The 17,508-nt window shown below is 45.6% G+C and overlaps 3 protein-coding genes across 4 annotated transcripts in view; 1 reads left to right on the forward strand and 2 right to left on the reverse strand.

Annotated features, from left to right (window-relative positions):
- OSBP2 (oxysterol binding protein 2) overlaps positions 1–3,104 on the reverse strand; it is a 191,020-nt gene extending 187,916 nt beyond the window's left edge. Inside the window, exon 1 of the mRNA XM_053206344.1 lies at positions 1,930–3,104. Coding sequence (XP_053062319.1) covers positions 1,930–2,012 — 83 coding nt within the window. The 5' untranslated portion in view covers positions 2,013–3,104. The remainder of the gene's footprint in view (positions 1–1,929) is intronic.
- CD3H5orf52 (chromosome D3 C5orf52 homolog) lies at positions 273–9,094 on the reverse strand. Of its 2 annotated transcripts, XM_053206354.1 has the most exons (4): positions 8,669–9,094; positions 6,431–6,539; positions 3,413–3,565; positions 273–2,057 (listed from the first exon to the last, which is right to left on the reverse strand). In XM_053206354.1, the coding sequence occupies exons 1-4, from the start codon at positions 8,932–8,934 to the stop codon at positions 2,031–2,033; spliced, it is 555 nt and encodes a 184-aa protein (XP_053062329.1). In that variant the 5' UTR covers positions 8,935–9,094; the 3' UTR covers positions 273–2,030. The 2 variants fall into 2 exon arrangements, with proteins under 2 accessions (XP_053062329.1, XP_026906478.1); XM_027050677.2 differs by lacking the exon at positions 273–2,057 and having other exon boundaries at positions 3,251–3,565; positions 8,669–9,091.
- DUSP18 (dual specificity phosphatase 18) lies at positions 9,026–14,937 on the forward strand. Its single transcript, XM_015081507.3, has 2 exons — positions 9,026–9,462; positions 12,145–14,937. The coding sequence occupies exon 2, from the start codon at positions 12,214–12,216 to the stop codon at positions 12,778–12,780; it is 567 nt and encodes a 188-aa protein (XP_014936993.1). The 5' UTR covers positions 9,026–9,462; positions 12,145–12,213; the 3' UTR covers positions 12,781–14,937.
- Positions 14,938–17,508: the final 2,571 nt, after the last annotated feature.

Raw genomic sequence — 17,508 nt, forward strand, 5'->3', positions numbered from 1 at the left:
GCAGACCTGGGCTTTAGTCCAGCTGCTATTACAGCTGAGGCTCTTGCAACACCATCTGTGAAATCATGCTCCAGAAGGCTCTAGGTTCCAGGCCCTCCACTTTCAACTAGAGTAATAAAGATGGGAAACTTAACACATGGTGGTTAGGAGATGGTCTTCAGAGTGAGACAGGCTTAGGGTGGCTTTTGTCACTTATTAGGTGCCCAACCTTAGACAGGATTCTTACTCTCTGAGCCTTCTCACCTATAAAATGGGGCTAATAAAATTACCTACTTTGTCATTGGGAGGATTCAATGACTCATGTTTGAAAAGAGCTGAGCCTTGTGCCTGGCACATGAGTGCTAAATAAATGTTAATATGGCAAAAGTCTTGATTACCATAATGGGCTTCCAGGCAAAATTTCATTTGAACTAATAGTTTCACACATGTGTGCATGCATGTATGTGTATCCACTGAACTAAAGAATCTCTAAACCTCCTTAACTTCAAGATTCTATTTCTTGAACAATATCATCCCATCCAACACCCCTCCATTCTTTCCTTGCTGATTTTTCTTCTCTTTAAACTTCTTTTTCCCACCCAACAATTAAGTGGAGTCTCCAGAATTCTATCATGTCTTGTTCCCTGCTTAAATGCAACATCCCGTTTTTAATTTTTTAAAAAAAATTTTAATGTTTATTTATTTTTGAGAGAGAGGGAGACAGAGTGCAAATGGGGAAAGGGCAGAGACAGAGGGAGACACAGAATCTGAAGCAGGCTCCAGGCTCTGAGCTGTCAGCAGAGAGCCCAATGCAGGGCTCGAACTCACAGACCTCGAGATCATCACCTAAGCCAAAGTAGGACGCTTAACTGAGCCACCCAGGCACCCCTTTTTAATTTTTTTTTAACATTTATTTATTTTTGAGAGATAGAGAGAGACAAAGCATGAGTGGGGGAGGGTCAGAGAGAAAGGTAGACACAGAATCCAAAGCAGGCTCCAGGCTCCGAGGTGTCACCACAGAGCCCAACAAGGGGCTCAAACCCACAAACTGTGAGATCATGACCTGAGCCGAAGTTGGACGTCCAACCGACTGAGCCACCGAGGTGCCACAACATTCCCTGGTTTTTAATGTGAAAATGGGAAGACTAAGTCCACACAATCAGAGGTGAAGTAGTGACCTATAACATGACTCATTAGGTTGACATCTCAGCTCCACCACCTGCTCCACTCCCAAGGATCCCCCAATCCTTCCAGCCACAGCAAGAGGATGCAAAGACCCTCAGCCAAGGCCAGCCATCCAGGGGAGAAGGGTGCATGTGGCTGGAGGCTAGACTGGGGTAAGGCTCAGAGAGAATGCATTAAATGAGATCCAGGAAGCAGGGAGACCCCGGGGACAGTTTGGAGAAAGAGGGGCTGGGGCTGCTCTGTGTGTCCTGTAAAGACTCCAGGATCCCCAGAGCCTTTCCCCTTTCCTGGTACATCAGCTGATGGTCAAGGGAAAATATTTGTGGAAAGGAAACAAATACACCAAATTTAGGAAAGACACCAAAGCGCTAACAATGGTTGATCTAACAGAAGAGGTCTTTGGCAAATGTGGTCATATTGCTTGTTTGATAAAATTTAAACATTGAAAATATTAAAATAAAATTTAAATATTGAAAATCAATTATTCTAATCAGTTGTGATCAGCCAAGGGAACAGATAAGAGTCTGGGAAAAGACTGCTTTTACCCCTACTGAAAAGCAGCACACTCCAGTTCTCAAAGGAAGACCATAAAGGAGGAAAAGAAAAACATCATGAACATCTCCCCCTCCCCCTCCATCTGCAGGCCACCTGGGCTGGGGACTCCTGGAAATTCAGCCTAGAGGAAGGTCTGCTGCCAGGCAGCAAGACTGGAGAGGGCATGGTGAGGACAGTGAGGACAGCCACTGAGAGTACTGATGTCCTTACCTAGCAGGTGTTGTGATGCAGAATGACCACTCCATGGCAGTAAGGAAACCTGCTTCTAGTTCTCTGCCATTAACATTCTGCATGACCTTGGGTATATCAGGTCACCTCTCTGGCCTCAGTTTCCTTATCTGGAAAATGAGGGGACTTGGTTAACTTAAAAAATATATATATACTAGGCCCTTGCTCTATGCACTATGCTAAAGCTATAATACAAAGAGGAACCAGTCATTTATTTAAAAAAAAAAAACAAAAAAATAAAAAAACACCAAGTGCCTACTCCATTTACTAGGCATTGTGGTTACAGATGAGTAAGTCAGGGTTCCTGCCATTAAGACATTCACAATCTGGTTAGGGAGACAGTGAGAAAACAAGAAATGGCCAACCATATACTCAGTGCAGACAGAGGTGTGGGCACAGGAAGGAGTGGCCTTTTCCACTGGGGCCAGGTGGGGCAAGTGTCACAGAAGAAGCCTGGACTGAATCTTGGAGGATCCTTCGTCCCTGCTCTTGAAGTCCATACCATCTAATCGGGGTTAGGACAAATGCCCAACAGCTACCACCTAAGGCAGAATGAAGCCACCCTGGGTAATCCAAGTTCAGAGGGGAGAAGAAACCCATGTGACAAAGGCAGGGTGGGAGAAGGGTCAGGCAGGAGGCAGAGGAGGTCAGAAACACTTTGCAGGAAATGGCATTGAGATAAACTGAAAGATGAAGAGTTTTCTGACAGCCCTGGGGGGCTAAAGGAGTGTTCTGGATAAGGGGCCTGTGCATGTAAAGGCACAATGTGAGGACTGTCAAGAGTGTAGTTGGAACAGCAGGCAGGCCAGGAAGTGAGAACTGGCAAGGCTGGAAGCCAACGAGAGCCATCATGATAAGAGCCATCAGCAGGCCCCAGGCCAACCACACCACACACCACATCCTCACACCAGTTCTTGGAGGTTGGTTCCCTCACTACTAGCCCACTCTTTCAGATAGGAAAACAGAGGCTCAGAGAGGTTACAAAGTCACACAGCTGAGGGGTAGCAGATATAGCCCTTAACCTAGGTCTGTCCAATGCCCCACCTTGACCCCCTTACCACTAGGCAGTGGCACTATTGAATCCTTCCCATTTAAGGTACTACTGTCCCAGGACACCTGGCCTAGCATTTCACTTCAGACACATGGGTACCAGAGGTCGATCTTTGCCTTAACCATGGAAACCAGCTTGATTCAGCCTCCTCCCAGTTAGGCAGCTACAGGACCTTCAGGATCACCTTTACCAGAACAGATGGGATGGGTAGGGGAAGGAATATTACAGTGGCTGAGGGTTTTGGTGCTCCACTGTCCGCTGATCTTAGTTTATTATGGTTCTGTGATGGTGTAGGCTGGCTAGTTTCTAAGTCTCCTCCTCCTGTAGTCTAGTGTCATCATGGTTCAGGGGCAGATTATTCTACCTTGACTAGGGTGGCTGGCTTTTCCTGTGAGGATGGAGGTTGAACTGGACCTTGCATACTTGGATGCTTCCCAGGTACTGCTGGATGTTCATGGATTCCCGTCTCCAGCACCCCAGCTTTCTGAGCTGGTCGGTCATGAACTTTTTCTTCAGATGGTCATACAAGTGGCTCATCTTTCTCTTGGTCTTGTCTGAAGCTCTTATCTGACAAAAAACAGAGGCGACGTTAGGATGAAGAGGCTACTTCACAGAAAGAGAAATGCTCATGCTGCTGATATGGGGGTGGAAAATGTGCCAGATGGACCCAATATTCCATAAATATATTGACTCATAGGGAACCTCAGTTTCCCTATTTGTAAAATGTGGGCATCGAGTTAGATTACCCCTAGAGTACCTCCAACAGTCGGCAGCCCAGGGGCCTGATTTTGACCTCAACATCTCTATTTGAAAACTGGTCAGAAAGAGGTGCGGGTGGGGAGGGTGGAGGAAAAGACCATCTTGTTCCTCCTCCTCCTCAAATCCTATCACCCCGTCCCTATGATTCATTCAGTGCTTACCGCATATTGTCTGCGACATCCTCTGTATCACACTGAACTCTACTTATTTCATCTATCATATCATTTCCGTCCTGTCCCCAACAAGACTAGAAACTCTGGGAAGGCACATTCTCTATCTTATTCACTCATGTACTTATTCCAATGAGCTAGCTGTGAGGAGGATACTAACAAAAATCAACCACAGGTCTTCATGACAACTACAACATAGTCAGGAAGGTGGGACACATGCCCAAATATTTCTAAGTGAGGCACAGAGTGCTATATCCCTAAAAGTACAGAGTTCAAAGAAGGGAGATATCAAGAAAAGCCTCCTGTAAGAGTGACATATAAATTGGGGTTGGGGTTTGAAGGATGGGGAAGGGTTGGGCGTATGAAATAAGAATCAGGTGGGAGGTGATCTTGGGGTTGACATTTTCACAAACTCTCCCAGGGACTCTAAAAACGGATGCTGTCTCAAAACCCAGCACAATATAAGCAAAGGAAAACTCCATAAAGGCCAGTCAGTGTTGCCATGATTATGTGACAAAGGGAGTTAAAGAACCTAAGTGGATCTTGGGAACAAGGGATAAAGAGGGAGGGTGGGTGATTTCTCTCCGTGTGCTCAGATTATTCCCAAGACACAAGGCCTTTGCTGTTCTTGTCAAGGTCCTGAGAAATCAGTGGCTAGTCAAAGCTGCCTCTTTTCCTAATGTGCTTCTTTTCCCCTCTGTGGGGAGACAGAAAGACTGCCATGCTGGGCCCTTAGCAAGTCACCAGGTCTACAAATAAGGAGAAGATAGTCTTTGTCCTTAAGGGAAGATGTCCCATACCGTGGTCAGTCAGACCCAGGTTTGCAATTCTACAATGATGCACTGTATGATCTTAATGAATTTACTCCATCTCTCTGAGCCTCAATTTCCTGAACTAGTAAGTAGGTTAATAATACATAATGGACACTGAGTATCTAAAACACATAAGGGCTCAATATAGCTTTAAAAGGAGAACCTCTGGATGGCTGGAGGGTGTTTGGCACAGCCTTCTGGTACATATAAAGCACCTCAGGAGAGTCTCCAGTTACAGTATCTCAGGGATCCTCAACCCATTTGCCAGAGGTATAACATCCCCTCCCCCACTGGTTATAGGAATTGACCCCCAATCCATCCTGGGCCAATCAGAATAGCTCATACCCACTGGCCACTCTGACCGGGGCAACAATGGACCAGTGACACATCCTGGGCCAATAGGAGTCCTTCTCCAGGAATTGTCTAATGTGAGCAACGGTGGAAACACTCCATTTCCTTTCTAGGCTACAGGCCAAGGTTTCCTGGGGCCATGCTCCCCAGGGATAGCCAGCCAACATGCAAAAAGACACAGGAAAGAGATGAAAAGGGAAAATGGAAGATACATCCAATGGTATTGGAGCCCCTGGCTCCTCTCATCCCAAACATTAGTGATCCTGCCCTACCTATCCTTGATTATGTAAACACACTGTTCTCCATTTACTTGTACTAGTTCAAGTTCAGTTTGAGTCACCTGCAACCAAAAGGATCCTAATAGATCCTAGTTTACAAACGAGAAAGAGTCCTACAGGAAATGTGATTCCCCAAGGTCACACAAAGCTGGCTTGCCCATTGCCAAGTCCACCCTCTTTCCACTACACAGTGCCATTGAAGTTTAGCAGAAGGAGAAACACCCAGACCCCTGCTCTTCTTTTGGCCTCTAAGACCTTTAAGAGGAATTAGCATCATCTCCCGAGCCTCTTCTACTCTCTTTAATGTCAGAATCTCATAGGCCCATCCAGATTTGGGCCTGGAAGTTGGAGAGAAGTCAGTAGAGTCGAGAAGGGGGCAGCAACTCAACTCTGGGCTGCCTGCTCTGCTTGAAGAAATGAGTACATTCTCATAGTCCATTGTGTTCACCAGCCTCTTCCTAGTGCCCAACACAGTGCCTATCCCAAAAAGCCCCTAATGATATATTTAATGAATTAATTGAGCCTGTGTGGTGAAAACACTGTTTTCTCTCCCATTCTTCTGTGGGCTTTTGGGTAAGCAGGTCTAACCCTACTTAAAAGCAAAAAAAAAAAAAAAAAAAAAAAGGGGGGGGTGGGCTTCAGTTCTCCTCCAGAAAACAGGGGGAATCTCTGAGGGAAAAAACAGACCTAATAGTGTTGATGCCACTTCAAACTCTAAGACCCAAGATTTCTTTCTACAGGATATAGTAGAATCCATTTATGGATTCCCTAAATAGAGAAATAACATGATTGGAGGGGGAGAAATGCCACAAGAGCCAAGAAACATAGAATCCTCTCCCTAGCTCCCGCAGCCCAAGAATCGCTAGGACATCTGGGGTAAATCAGTAACCCTGAATCTCAGTTGCCTCCTCTGTAAAATGGGACTAGCTTTAAAGCACCTTGATGGCCCCCTATCACCTCTGAGATCTGTAATCTGCACCCCCCAAGGCTACTGGGGAGAGTGAAGTGAACACGGGTCAAGCCACTAATGCCCTCTAAGCCAAAAGCTTTTGATGACTTTACCTCCATCTCATAGACTCGTTGTGCACTGAGGTTGTCACGAATAATCACCCGGGGTAAGTTGCTCTTGGGCAAAAATTTTTTCACTGCTGCTTCACTGGAATTCATTAAGCTGGAAATGGAAGGGAAAAGTGGTGCAGGGTGAGATGGCTGGGGACATATGGCAGGGCTAGGACAGGGACTGATTTGCTGGGGTCCTAGGGGAATGACTAAGGCTTCTCCAGGATATTCTTAGGAGAGACACAACTCTGTCATAATTGTCAGAGGAGCAAAGGAGTAGGCCTAGGCTACTCCTCTTGCAGAAAATGCACTAAAGGGGTATTTCCTGGATGTTGAAAGGAAAAGCCATCCTGAGAAGGATGTAGAAAGGCCCAGAGCAGTCCACAAGAAAAGTGTGAACAGGACTCAGAACTGTCCTCAGAAGCAGCCATCTTAAGGAGAAAATGTAGGATGAGATGGAAGGTGGGGGTCTTAGTGGAAAGGAGCAAAAGTTGTACGATAAGGGTCAGAGGGAGGTGAGGAGGGGAGCATTTGCTCCAGAGCCTAGGTCTAAGAAAGACTGGAAGGGGGAGGGATCAGGGGAAGCAGGGAAAAAGAGAGGTTTGGAGGTTAGGCTGGTTAATAGGGAAATTCTAAGGGAAGAAGGTTTGGAAAAAGTCTAGAAAAGTGAGGGAAATCTGTGGTGGAGAAAAGTTTGAGAAAACCCTCTGAGATGAAAAATGAAGATGGGATGGGAGGGAGGCGGGTGGGGTGGGGAGGGGAACAGAATGGAGCCAAGTGCTCCAGGTGAAACTAGAGATAAAAATTTGGCCAAAATGAAGAATTTGGGTCAAAAATGGATATGCCAAGTTTTCACTTTTTGATAATTTGGTTGCACCATGAAATGGTTTTGCAAATATGTACCTTTAAGTGTTTTTGCCTATTTCAAAATAATTCTTCATATTTTCTTCCTAAAATTTGTAAACTAAATGTACAATAGGGAAGCAATTGAATAAATCATAATTAGGTCATGCAATAAAATACTATGCAGCCATGAATAAAACAGACATCCATGGCGTATTAGAGGAGGGGGGAGCAGATAGATAACACAAGAGTGAACTTTCTTGTGACAAAATTTTCCCCTAAAAGATGTATCACTATGTTGTGGTACATATATATGAATGGATCTGGAAAAATATACACGGTGGTTGTATGTGGCCATACATTTTGCTTGTTTGTCTGGTCTGGTTTTCCTATAAGTGTATATTACTTTGATAGGACAAAAAGGGCAATTTTTAAAGGTTAAAACATTTTGAAGGATTAAAAAATGTTTCTCTAGTTTACTTTCAGCCAATTTCAAACTATCGTTTTATGAATGTTTTTACATTTTCAGACTAGTATAAACAAATGTCCCCAGTCCCGCATTTACATTTTTCTGACAGCAAAGGCATGAAATGAAAAAGGCTCACATACAAAAAGATGCTCACATACGAAAGTCTCCTAATTCCTTTTTTTTTTTTTTAAAGACCAAAAATATTTAAAGATAATATAAAACACTCTTCACCCACTCAGTGGTGCACCAAATTTACCAATACTTCCTGGGAAAATTTAAAAAGGGGGGGGCGGGGGCAGTGACTGTACGTATCCCCTTTCAAGTAATAAGTGGTCATTTTGAACCAAATTGCTTTCCAACCCAAGGCCTTTGTGGGAGCCTAGAGGATGCTGCCAGGGTTGTGGAATGGACGGGAAGGAGGGGAAGTTGGAGTCTGTGGGGACTGGAGCTGAGCTTAGGGGCTTTGTCAGGACTACTGGGGAACAGAGAGGCTGAGGACAGGGATGTCAGAGGCCTGAGGGGGCCTGGGACTTGCTAGGCTCTAAGGAAATTCAAGGCTGGCCCAAAGGGCGCTGGGGACCCTGGCGCCACGTGATGTCAAGCTTGGGTGACTGAAGGGCCCGGGAGATTTGGAAGACATGTGGGTGGGAGATGGAGATTCCAACTTCTCCTGGGAGTCCGGGCTGAGGGCGTTTGGGCTCCCGGGGATGCGAGGAGCTGGACTGGGAAGGAGCTGAGGGGCTCGCACCTGCGAGAAATCCAGACTCTCTTGTAGTTTCACGAAGTGCCAGGCTCTGAGGGGCTCGGGGCTCTGGGAGAGCCAAGGGCGGGGGGGGGGGGGGGGGGGGGGAGAGTCCCAAGGCCGCTGGGGGAGCGGGGATCTGAGAGATTTCCAGGTCTGAGCAAAGCCCTGGGCACCTGGGCCGCACCTGAAGAGCACCGGCAGCTGCGCTGTCCGCGGCCGCAGGAAGCAGATCTGCGGGTGGGTCCCTACGTTGATTTCGGGGTGAGAGCCGAGCCTATCGCGCTGGAAGGTCCAGGCCGGGGTGGTGCCGGAACTGGTGGTGGCCTGGGCGGCGGTCGAATAACCCAAAGGCGAGCCCAGGTTCCATGTGACCGAGGGCCTGGGTTGCTGGGCAGCCGCATCTACCACACTGAAGAACGACTCAGAAATGGTAACCAGATGATAAGCCATGCTCGGAGGGCGCGGGCAGACACCGAGTGAGTCTCAGGGCACACACGTTGCGCAAACCCATGCGCGTTGTTCGGGGGACTAGGTGGGACCTGGAGGCGGGACTTGTGCGGGGAGCCCAGGAGGCTGCGGGCGCGGCAGGATTGTCCCTCGGCGGTCGCCGTACTGCGGCCCGGCGCGTTGCCGTGGAAACGAGCTGGGCGAGATTCAGCGGGCTGCGGAGAGCGTGGCAGATACTACCTCACCGCTAAAACTGATGTGGCCCGGGCGTGATCGAGGGGCGGGTAACCTGGCGAGGGCGGGCGGGACAGCTCCAGAGAGCGGAGAGGAGGCCGGGGTTTCTCCGAAGACCCGGCCCTGAGGATCCCTCACCTCGAGGAAGGACCATCGCTATGGAAACCAGAGTGTGGGACGGCCCGGGATTGTGGCTCCCGGATGGTGGTGACCGGTCTTCTCTCTCCCCGAGACCCTCGCCCACTTCGGGCGAGGTTGCTTCCTGAACGAACCTGCTCTCTCGCCCACGAGAGAAAGGTAAGATTATGGGGGTCTTAACACCCAGCAGGCGAAAGAGCCTATTCCAACATTAACTCCCCCAGGAAACCTATGTGACTCACCCCTGGAAGGGGCTATTTGCTCTTGTCAACCCGTGGATCTCGTTCCATGCTTTTAACCCAGTATTAATGAACGCCCCGCGGTGTTTGCTGACTTTTCTCGCCCATAATGAGACCATAAAGATCAGCTTTAGGACCTTGCTTCGTGACCCTAGATACATCCTTTTCTCTCTCTATCTCACTTTACCCGTGTGTATAATGGAGATACTAACTCCAGACACCAGCCTGTTATGTTGGTTTGAAGACAGAACCAGATGAGGGAAGACAAAGGCTTTGTAGGCTATAAAACGGTGAAATTAATCTCCACCACCCTCCCCTTCATGCTGAATATTTTTCAAATCTTTGTGTCATTTCTTGAGGCAATCATTGCAACTCCCTCACCCCCAGCCTGAAATAAATCCTTTTATTCTTCACTCCCATAATGCCCTGCATTTCAACGTCCTTAACAGCAGCTAGTTACCATAGCTTACTCTGTGCCAGGCCCTGTTAAGCACTGTATCTAGGTTACCTCATTTCATCCTCAGAAGATCCTTATAAGATAGGCACTGTTTTTCCCTGTTTTCCAGCTCTGTTGTGCTTATTATTGTCTATTTAATGTCTTCTGTCTCACTTACTGGACTTTTTGCTCTGTGAGGAAGGACCATGACTCTCTTTTACACTTGATTTTCCTGGCACCTAATACAGAGCCTGATAAATATTTCTTGACTAGCATGAAAATGTCTCCTCCCATCACTACCCTCACCTTCAAGAGAAGTGTATTCTCTGCAAACTTTTTGTCACTGTGATCAATAGCATCCTCTATACCTGTTACCCACTGGGCACTAATTTTGGGGACCCTCAGTCCACTTTTCTCTGGATTTTTGGGCGATAAAGATCCTTCATTTTGGGTAATGGACATCCCATAGCATTTAGGCTTTCAACTGAGTTTTGAGGGGATTTTTCTCTGCCCCCACATGACCTTTAGAACAAACACCCCATCTGCCATTCCTGAGGTGAGCCTGATGCTTTGGGGCATTGGCTGGTAGGATTTGCCTATGTAGCCTTTGGCCATCCTCTCCAGCAGCTTAGGAATCATTCTTACTTCTACTAAGCTCTTTGCCCAAATTCTAGACAAAAAAAAGCCAGGGAACTCATCTTTTCCAGAAGATCTCTCAGAACGCAGAGTTGTGGCTGTTAGAGTCATTCCTTCTTTTAACAAATATTTATCAAGCACCTACTTGTAGGGACACAGAACTTAGCATTAGTGATATGGTAGAAGTAAAGATAGTTACAGTGAATCTCAACAGAACTCACAGACAAATCAAGGCAAAACCCCATCTTCAGGAAATGGTAGGAAGAAGAACACTCAGGGCTTAGAAACCCTGGAGCAGGGACTTGATCAAATTTGGGAGAGGGGTATGGTTCCAGGAGGTTTCCCTCAGGAAGCGACCCTTGACTAAGATCCCAAGTCCTCTGCTGAATGGAATAGATCAGGATCTGATAGGCTTGTAGGAAGGAGGGTTCTGGGCTGAGAGAGCAGCAAAGGCCCTGGGCCAGAGAGAACCAGGTGTCCATAAGGCACTGCTAATGGCTCAGCCTAGCTAAGGCCCTTCAGGATGTAGGAAAAGCTAATAAGAGGCTAGAGATGGGCAGGAGCCAGACCACAAATGGCCTTGACAGCCAAGCCAAGGGGCTCTATCTCATCCTGACAGTGGGCAGCCAGTGAAATATATTAAGCAGGGGAACAGAACTTCTGCTCCTCATTTGTCTATGCCTAATGAAGGCTGCTATTTGGCCTTGAGAAGTGTGCTTTAAATATGAATACTCCTATTTCAGTGGAACATGTGAAAATGTGCTATTTTTTTACAGCTATGTTCAAGACTAGGAGAATGAAGGGCCAGGGATTTCTTAGGAGAAAGCAGGGCTATGCCCCTCCATGGGGTGCATGCCACAGCCCTGCTGCACACAGCATCATGCTGGTGTAGCTTGTCTACCTGAGGCCCCTCTGCTTCTCTGCACTTGCTCCTGGGAGCTGCTATATAGTGTGCCTTATGCTGGCCTCCAGGAAGCTTTCAGCCACCCTCTTCCCCAGGCATTCCTTAGAGGCAAGGTGTAGGAACTTGGTTAGTGATGTAGTACTCTGTGATTTACATCACTTCTACAGGGGCACATCTGGTCTCTTCAAAGGGGTAGTTCTTGAAGGGGGGAAGCTGAGACCCTACGTCCTCTTATACCACTAGTGACTCCCAGCACAGTAGGCTCTGGTACCGTATCACTGGTTCAGAGTCTCATGATTTAAGCATAAAGTCAGAAGAGAAGGAAAGCTGTGTGAGTAGTTCCCACTTAGAGGGAGAAGAGGGCCGTGTGAACCTAGGTAGAGAGGCCAGGCCACATCTGATGGACACCAGTCAGCCTACCCAGCTAGAGACATGGAGCCCCTCAAGGGAGGCTTTGAGTTCCAGACTTGAAGATAAGTTCTCTGGCTAATTCTGCTGTGATGGCCAGAAGACCACCTTGGGGATTCTGCTGTAGATCCATCCATCCATTTCCCAGGAATCCCCTGCAGTTGGCTTTTTGGCCCAGCTGGGCTCCTGCTCTCTAAACATTCTCTCCTTCCTTGCAGTTTCCCATGGCACAGCCTAGCAGAAAGATGCAGCCTTTGTGCCTCACTGGCCGCTGACCCACTGGCCTGATGACAGCACCCCCGTGTACCTTTCCGGTTCAGTTCCGGCAGCCATCAGTCAGCGGCCTCTCACAGATCACCAGCAGCCTGTACATCAGCAATGGGGTGGCTGCCAACAACAAGCTCATGCTCTCCAGCAACCGGATCACCACGGTCATCAATGTCTCGGTAGAAGTGGTGAACACTTTATACGAGGACATCCAGTATGTACAGGTGCCAGTGGCTGACACACCCATCTCACGTCTCTGTGACTTCTTTGACCCCATTGCTGACCACATCCACAGTGTGGAGATGAAGCAGGGCCGCACACTGCTGCACTGCGCTGCTGGCGTGAGCCGCTCAGCTGCCCTCTGCCTTGCCTACCTCATGAAGTACCATGCCATGTCCCTGCTGGACGCCCACACGTGGACCAAGTCATGCCGGCCCATCATCCGGCCCAACAATGGCTTTTGGGAGCAGCTCATCCACTATGAGTTCCAGCTCTTTGGCAAGAACTCCGTGCACATGGTCAGCTCCCCTATGGGAGTAATCCCTGACATCTACGAGAAGGAGGTCCATTTGATGATTCCACTGTGAGCCATCTCACCAGCCTCTGTGCCCAGGTCAAAGGTGCAGATCTGCTGTTGACCGAGATCTGAACTTAAACGTTCTACTGTTGTTACAGAAAAAACAGATGATGCCTTTTATAAGGATCAGAAAAAAAAGGAAAGGTGCTGTAGTTTTTAACCTTATTATCCATATCTTCAAAGATTAAATTCACTAACTGTACGATGGTGCAGGTAAGTTTCCTACCCTGTGAGTGACAGGTCATGGCTGCTGGCCAGATGGGAGAGAGAGGCAAGTGCCCAGGTCAAATGGACCAGTGCCTAAAGCATATGGCAAGCTTGGAAGCCTGCTGCCCTCCCGCAGACCGACCAACCCACAAACGAGTCAGCCACCATTCCACTTCACTCTTTCAAACCCAAAGCCAGAGCCTTAAGCATCATGGCGCCTCCTGTGCCACTCACAGTCAGTGCCAACCTACTAGATAAATGGCCTTCAGGTGGTGCTCTGGGAGCCCTGGGGGCCCAGGCCAACCCTGCTTCTACCTTCAGCCACAGGGACCCAACTCTGGTTTTCTGGATTGGATTTACACATGACATAGTTTTCAAAGAAAGCATTCCATTGTATAAAACTAAAAAAAAAATTTTTTTTTTAGTGCTATTGTAGGTGGCAAGGTCTCAAAGTACCCATGGCAGTCCCCCACCGGCCTTTGATGGTGGCATTAGTTTCCTTCTTAGAGGCACACGTGGAGAGCAGGCCTGACATCAGGCTTCAGGGGTTCCTCTCACAGGTCTTGATTTGGAAGGCCAGAGCTGCAGACTGGAACCTAGCCTTGTCACCTCCTCCCTATATGATTTGGGACCTCTTGGAGCCTCAGCTTTCTCATCTGTCCAAGCAATTACAGCCCTTTTCTCCCAGCATTGTCATGAAGATTCAGCAATTCCTTAACTTGGTGCCTGACACATGGTCAGGGCTTATGGTAGCAACTCTAGGCATGAATGATGCTTTGGCCCTGCTGGTCCCGGTTATCGCGGTCATCCTCACAATGGCATTTCCCCTATCTTTGCACAACCCTTTACTGTTTACAAAATGTTCTTCCAAAAAGTCCTCCTGTGTGAAAAAAAAAAAAAATGGTTTAAGTCCCTTCACACCCTACTTTAGAAGAGGCCTAGCTTCTTAGCCTTTTCAGAGTTCCCATTGCATTTAATCCATGCATGCCCTGGGGGTCCTAAAGCAAGGAGCACTCTTCCAGATTCCCCACAAAGGCCTTGTTTAGATTGCTGACCACTAAAGCCAGTGCCCTGGTCTGGCTAACCACCTGGGTCTATGAGGGCACATGACAAAGGGACAAATGAGTGGGCCCAACCTATAGACCCTGAAATCCAAGATGGTTCAAACCTCCCAAGGACCTGAGGATCTGACTCAAGACCAGCAATTCTAATCCAGAGGTTTTCAAATGAACAATATAGGAGACAAAAGCACAACTTCTCTGTGGGTTGAGTCCAGTGGAAGCCAAATGCCTTCTACCCCACCCCCACTTCCATGACGGGCATGCCCAAGGGTACAATTTTAGAGTGTGGGGGAGAAGGAAAATCACTGCTGTAGACTGACTTCTCGTTTTATAGGCGAATAAACAGACCCCCAAACACCAGGGCTGGTGTGGCAGAGCCCCCACAAAGCAGACTTTCTGGAATAAACCCAAGTGGGAAATTTCTTCTATAGCCTTCTTAAAAAGAAATTGATTGGGACATGTTTTATCTTCATGTTAAAAAACTTTGAATTAATATACCATAAAATTAACTTTTTTGTATGTACAGTTCTGTTTTAACACATTTGTGTAACTACCTCTGCAGTTAGAACACAGCAGTTGCATCACCCAAAAAATTATCTGATGCCACCTCTTTGTTGTCAAACCTTTGCTCCACTCAAGCCTCTGGCACACACCAATCTGTTCTCCATTCCTGAAGATTTGCCTTTTCTAGAATGTCACATCCATAGCATCATAGAGGATGTAATCTCTGGAGACTGGCTTCTTTAGTATGTCTTTGAGATTCATTCAGGTTGTTTTTTATAGCTAAGTAGTGTTCCAATGTGCAGATGTACCACAGTTTGTTTTTTAACATTCACCCATTGAAGGATATTTGGGTTGTTTCCAGTTTGGGGTGATTTTGAATAAAACTGCTACAAACATTTGTGTATAGGTTTTTATGTCAACATAAGTTTTCATTTGTCTAGGGTATATGCCAAGAGTGGGATTGATCAGTTATATGGTAAAGGTTATATTTAACTTCATAAAATATCTACCAGACTTCCAGAGTGGCTGCATACCGTTTTGTGTTCCACTATGAGAGATCCACTTCCTCACTAGGATTTGGTATTGCCAATACTTTTTATTTTAGCCATTCTGATAGATGTGTGGTATTAGCTCAATTTGCATATTCCTAATGGTTCATGATGGTGAGCATCTTTTTGTGTACTTAATTGCCTTCCACCTGCCTTCTTTGGTGAAATGTCTATTCAGCTCTTTTGCCCATTTTAAAATTGGACTGTTTTCTCACTCTTAAGGGTTGGGAATTCTTTATATATTCTGGATACAAGTCATTTGTCAGATATAGATTTGTAAATATTTTTCCCAGTCTGACTTGTCTTTGCATCTCTCTTAGAAATGTCTTTTGCAGAACAAAAGTCTTTCATTTTGATGAAGGGCTACTTGCCAATTTTTCCTTTTATAGGTTGTTGTTTTGGTGTCATGTCTAAGAATTCTTTGCCTAACCCCAGAGCACAAAGCTTTTCTCCAATATTAAAGATTGGGGGGTTAAATTTTTCACTTATTTTTATTATCCTTTGGTATGAGGTGTGAGGTTTAGTTTGAGGTTCATATTTTTTTCATATAGATGTCTAATGGTTTCAACTACATTTGTAGAAGACTATCTTTATTGGTTGCATTTGCTCCTTTGTTTAGGTCTATTTTGGATTCTTTATTCTGTGTAATATATGTATCTTTCTCTTCACCTGTACCATAACTGTCTTGATTACTGTGGCTTTATAGTAAGTTTTAAAGTCTGATAGTATGAGTCCTCCAATTTTTCTTCTTTAAAAAAAATTGTTTGGGTTATTCTGGTTTCTTTGCCTTTCATATGAATTTTAGAACCAACTTGTCTGTATCAACAACAACAAAAATAAACTTCTACTGGGATTTCAATTGAAAATGTGTTAAATCTATTGGCCAATTTGGGGGAGAATTGCCATCTTTACTCTGTTGAATCTTCTGATCCATGAATATAGTATATCTCTCCATTTAGTTAGTCTTGATGTCTTCCATCAGTGTTTTGTGGTTTTTCAGCATACAAATCTTATAGATTTTACTGTATTTATACCTAAGTATTTCACTGAGAGAGGGAATTGTTAAAAAAAATTTTTTTTTAATGTTGGTTTCCAATTGTTCGTTGTTGGTACCATATAGAAATACAATTGATTTTTGTGTGTTGGCCTTGTATCCTATGACTTTTGTAAGAACATTTTTGTAGATTCCTTGGCAATCTGCATGTAGACAATCATGTAATATTCAAACAGAAATAGTTTTATTTCTTCCTTTCCAATCTGAATGTCTTTATTACTACACTGGCTACAACTTCCAGTATGATGATGAATATGGGATGAAAATAGACATTCTTGCTTTGTTCCTGATCTTAGAAAATGTTCAATCTTTTACCACTAATTATGATGTTAACTATAGGTTTTTGTAGTTAAGGAAACCCTTTATTAAGTTAAGGAAGTTAGGGATGAGTAGGAAAGTATTTTCTCTTCTTCTGTTTACTGAAAGAGATGTATGAATTGGTGTTATTTCTTTAAATGTTTGATAGAATTTACCAGGGAAACTGTCTGGACCTAGAGATGTCTTTTTCAGAAGTATTTAACAATGAATTCAATTCTTTTAATAGTTAGAAGGTTGTTCAAGTTATCTCATCTTGGGTGAGTTTTGGTAGTTTGTGAATTTTGAGGAATAGCTCCATTTCATTGAAATTGTCAAATCTATGGATGTAGACTTATGTGTGGTATTCCTTATTAGCTTTATTATCTGCAGGGTCCACAGAGACATCACCTTTTCATTCTTTGTGCTGATAATTTGTCTTCTCTCTTTATTTCTTTATTAGTCTGGCTACAGGTTTATCAGCTTTTAAAGTCTTTTTAAAGAACCACCTACGGGGCACCTGGGTGGCTTAGCCGGTTAAGCTTCCGACTTCAGCTCAGGTCATGATCTCGAAATCTGTGAGTTCGAACCTTTGTTGGGCTCTGTGCTGACAGCTTAGAGTCTGGAGCCTGCTTTGGATTCTGTGTCTCCCTTTCTCTCTCTCTCCCTTCCCTGCTCGTTCTCTTTCTCTCTCTCTCTCTGTCTCAAAAGTAAATAAACATTAAAAGAAATAAAGAACTACCTATCTTGTTTTTTATTTTCTCTATTGTTCTTCCATTTTCTACTTCTTTTTTTTAATTTTTTATTTACATTTACTTATTTATTTTTGAGAGACAGAGAGAGACAGAGCACAAGCGAGGGATGGGCAGAGAGAGAAGGAGACACAGAATCTGAAGCAGGCACCAGGCTCCGAGCTGTCAGCACAGAGCCGGACATGGGGCTTGAACTCATAAACCACGAGATCATGACCTGAGCTGAAGTCAGATGCTCAACCAACTGAGTCACCCAGGTGCCCCAATCCCCTTTTCTACTTCTTGATTTCTGTTATTATTTCTACAATTCTGCTTGTT

Source organism: Acinonyx jubatus, chromosome D3 (assembly GCF_027475565.1).
Source record: "Acinonyx jubatus isolate Ajub_Pintada_27869175 chromosome D3, VMU_Ajub_asm_v1.0, whole genome shotgun sequence".
NCBI classification, from domain to species: Eukaryota; Metazoa; Chordata; class Mammalia; order Carnivora; family Felidae; genus Acinonyx; species Acinonyx jubatus.